Raw genomic sequence first — 4041 nt, 5'->3', positions numbered from 1 at the left:
CTGTGGTGTTGTTAAGGCGGGCTGGTCCACAGGGCAGGAGCAGGAGGAGGTAGTGGAGAATTTAGGAGAAAGTGGAGGAGGAGGAGCAGGTGGAGGAAGAAATGTGAGAACGGGGAAAAAAATGAGGATTGTTAAACAGTGATAATTTGGTAATGACACTGATGGTAATTATATAATATGGTGAGGATGGATGGTGAGGATGGATGGTGAGGATGGATGGTGAGGATGGATGGTGAGGATGGATGGTGAGGATGGATGGTGAGGATGGATGGTGAGGATGGATGGTGAGGATGTATGGTGAGGATGAATGGTGAGGATGGATGGTGAGGATGGATGGTGAGGATGGATGGTGAGGATACAACACCCAATTGTACTCCCATGAGCTTGAAACTACTCCTACACCATCACCACCAATAAGAATAACAGTAATAATAGTATTTTGAGGTTATCTTGAGGTTATCTTGAGATGTTTTCGGGGCTTTAGTGTCCCCGCGGCCCGGTCCTCGACCAGGCCTCCACCCCCCAGGAAGCAGCCCGTGACAGCTGACTAACACCCAGGGACCTATTTTACTGCTAGGTAACAGGGGCATAGGGTGAAAGAAACTCTGCCCAATGTTTCTCGCCGGCGCCCGGGATCGAACCCAGGACCACAGGATCACAAGTTCAGCGTGCTGTCCGCTCGATCGACCGGCTCCCATACAGTAATAATAGTACACACAGAAATCACATTATCGTGATATTTCAATAATAAATTGTTATCATTAATATATCAGAATGATGAGATATCCGTGTGTGTTGAGAGAGATAGTTACTGGAACTAACTCCCTCGTCCAGTTACTTACTGGACGAGGGAGTTAGAGTGGGGGGGGGGGGAGTTGTGTGATAACTCTGTTTACTCACCTGTTTACAAACAACTGTTTACAAACTCAGGCTTGAGTGGTAGCCTCAGGGATCCTCGTAGGGGTGTAGTAGTAGTACTCCAGGTTGCAGTTCTTGTGACCATGTCGTGACGTTTAGCGCGTGCGTCTGGGAATACGCAACGCATACGTTCGAATCATCATCACGGCTCCGATGGATTTTCTCAATAATAATAATAATAATAATCTGAGCAATTTCAACCTTCCTCATACCCAAAAGACACTAAATTACGGAACTAATATTTGCAACAGCTTGGTGACTAAATCATGCAACCACTTATACAACAGCTGCATCATTGTATTATTGAACAACTAGTAATATCATTTACATGGCATTTGAGAATATTGAAGTATACGCTCATTGTTGCAGCTGTTTCAGGAACGCCACAATTACAGCCTTGTAACAACTAGAATAAAAAGCGATGTAGCAGATATAACAATATTTTTTTTTTTTTTTTTTTTTTTTTGAGATATATACAAGAGTTGTTACATTCTTGTACAGCCACTAGTACGCGTAGCGTTTCGGGCAAGTCCTTAATCCTATGGTCCCTGGAATACGATCCCCTGCCGCGAAGAATCGTTTTTTCATCCAAGTACACATTTTACTGTTGCGTTAAACAGAGGCTACAGTTAAGGAATTGCGCCCAGTCAATCCTCCCCGGCCAGGATACGAACCCATGACATAGCGCTCGCGGAACGCCAGGCGAGTGTCTTACCACTACACCACGGAGACTATGAACTGACCCATTGAAATTGAAGAAATAGAAAGCTATTAATTAATAATTTTTTGTGTATCTAAGTTAATATTTTCCATTCAAAGGAGCATCGTGTAATCTCGGTAACATTATACTCCAGCAACCCATCCACTACAGAACACCACTACTTCTTGAGGTTATCTTGAGATGATTTCGGGGCTTAGCGTCCCCGCGGCCCGGTCCTCGACCAAGCCTCCTTTTTGTTACAGACCCCCCCAGGAAGCAGCCCATAGCAGCTGTCTAACTTCCAGGTACTTTTTTAGTGTCAGAGTAGTTGAGAAATGGAATGCATTAGGCAGTGATGTGGTGGAGGTTGACTCCATACACAGTTTCAAGTGTAGATATGATAGAGCCCAATAGGCTCAGGAATCTGTACGCCTGTTGATTGACGGTTGAGAGGCGGGACCAAAGAGCCAGAGCTCAACCCCCGCAAACACAACTAGGTGAGTACAACTAGGTGAGTACAACTAGGTGAGTACACACACACACACACATACACAACAGTGTGTGTTTACTAGTTGTGTTTACTAGTTGTGTTTTTGCGGGGGTTGAGCTTTGCTCTTTCGGCCCGCCTCTCAACTGTCAATCAACTGTTTACTAACTACTTTTTTTTTTTTTTTTTTTTTACACACCACACACACACACCCCAGGAAGCAGCCCGTGACAGCTGACTAACTCCCAGGTACCTATTTACTGCTAGGTAACAGGGGCACTTAGGGTGAAAGAAACTTTGCCCATTTGTTTCTGCCTCGTGCGGGAATCGAACCCGCGCCACAGAATTACGAATCCTGCGCGCTATCCACCAGGCTACGAGGCCCCTAACATTATTGCCAACAGCATTTGGTGTTCCCAGGCGGTCACCCATCCAAGTACTAACCAAACCCAACGTTGCTTAACTTCGCTGATCGGACGAGAAGCGGTGTTCTCAACGTGGTATGGCCGTGTGTGTGTGTGTGTGTGTGTGTGTGTGTGTGTGTGTGTGTGTGTGTGTGTGTGTGTGTGTGTGTGTGTGTGTGTGCGTGTGTGCGTGTGTGTGTGTGTGTGTGTGCGTGTGTGTGTGTGTGTGTGTGTGTGTGTGTGTGTGTGTGTGTGTGTGTGTGTGTGTGTGTGTGTGTGTATTACCGAGGAGTGATGAATGATATAGTCATCTTTGAAATTCCTCCTGTCTATGTAAGACAAGACAAACGGGATAAGGGCACTGAATTAATTTATCGAAACCACTTGTTCTCTGTACCAGTAAACTACCCATGATATTTGCTCCCCCTAATTCTGGATCCTTGTCACCTATCACCACACACACATTCCCTCAACCCATAGGGATCGAGCCCATCCCAGCACACGATAGTCACTCATCCCCCCCACCCCCACACCCCTTCCCCTTCCGTTCCATCCCAAATCCTTATCCTGACCCCTTCCCAGTGCTGTATAGTCGTAATGGCTTGGCACTTTTGCCTCATAATTCCCTTCCTTGAGAAATTCTCAAGGAATTGTAAGTAAGTTTCTAACTTGGGCAGGCCAGTCACGCCCTTGTGTAAAGTGGTCCACCACTTATCACTTTGTAAACATGGCCGTAGGTAATTTATAAGTGGAGACGTGATAACGACCTACTTAATTTTTTTTAGAGGTATGGAGGTATTGAAGGTGCACTTGAACTGGTTCTTGCAAGAAGTGCCGGGCCAACCAGGCTGTAGTGGATATGCGGGTCCTGAGGGCCGCTCCAGCCAACAACAACAGCTTGTTGGATCACGTTATCACAAGGTTAGCCTGGCCTCGGGCCGGGCTCGAGGAGAAGAACTGCCAGAACCCTGTCTAGGTATGCTCCAGACATGCGCCAGACATGCTCCAGACATGCTCCAAACATGCTCCAGACATGCTCCAAACATGCTCCAGACAGGCTCCAAACATGCTCCAGACATGCGCCAGACCTTTGACTCAACTGGAGAGAAAGGGACGCCATACTGAGGCAGGCCCAGTACACAATGAATCAGGTCCAGTACACAATGAATCAGGTCCAGTACACAATGAATCAGACCCAGTACACAATGAATCAGGTCCAGTACACAATGAATCAGGCCCAGTACACAATGAATCAGGCCCAGTACACAATGAATCAGGTCCAGTACACAATGAATCAGGTCCAGTACACAATGAATCAGACCCAGTACACAATGAATCAGGTCCAGTACACAATGAATCAGACCGAGTACCCAATGAATCAGGTCCAGTACACAATGAATCAGGCCCAGTACACAATGAATCAGGTCCAGTATACAATGAATCAGGTCCAGTACACAATGAATCAGGCCCAGTACACAATGAATCAGGTCCAGTACACAATGAATCAGACCCAGTACACAATGAATCAGGTC

At 46.4% G+C, this 4041-nt stretch overlaps 1 protein-coding gene and 1 non-coding gene across 2 annotated transcripts in view; one reads left to right on the top strand and one right to left on the bottom strand.

Annotated features, from left to right (window-relative positions):
* Positions 1-2500: 2500 nt before the first annotated feature.
* On the bottom strand, positions 2501-2619 carry LOC138359590 (5S ribosomal RNA). The gene has a single exon (XR_011225965.1). It is a non-coding gene; the product is annotated as a 5S ribosomal RNA (ribosomal RNA).
* A 1032-nt stretch (positions 2620-3651) lies between these two features.
* The window catches only part of LOC138359530 (dynein heavy chain-like), a 1551-nt gene continuing 1161 nt past the window's right edge, over positions 3652-4041 (top strand). The window contains exon 1 of the mRNA XM_069318868.1: positions 3652-4041. This exon is cut by the window's right edge and continues 1161 nt beyond it. Within this exon, the coding sequence (XP_069174969.1) occupies positions 3652-4041 (390 nt within the window).

The sequence above is a fragment of the Procambarus clarkii genome, chromosome 91, assembly GCF_040958095.1.
Source record: "Procambarus clarkii isolate CNS0578487 chromosome 91, FALCON_Pclarkii_2.0, whole genome shotgun sequence".
NCBI lineage: Eukaryota > Metazoa > Arthropoda > Malacostraca > Decapoda > Cambaridae > Procambarus > Procambarus clarkii.
This window is presented reverse-complemented; position numbering and strand designations above follow the sequence as displayed.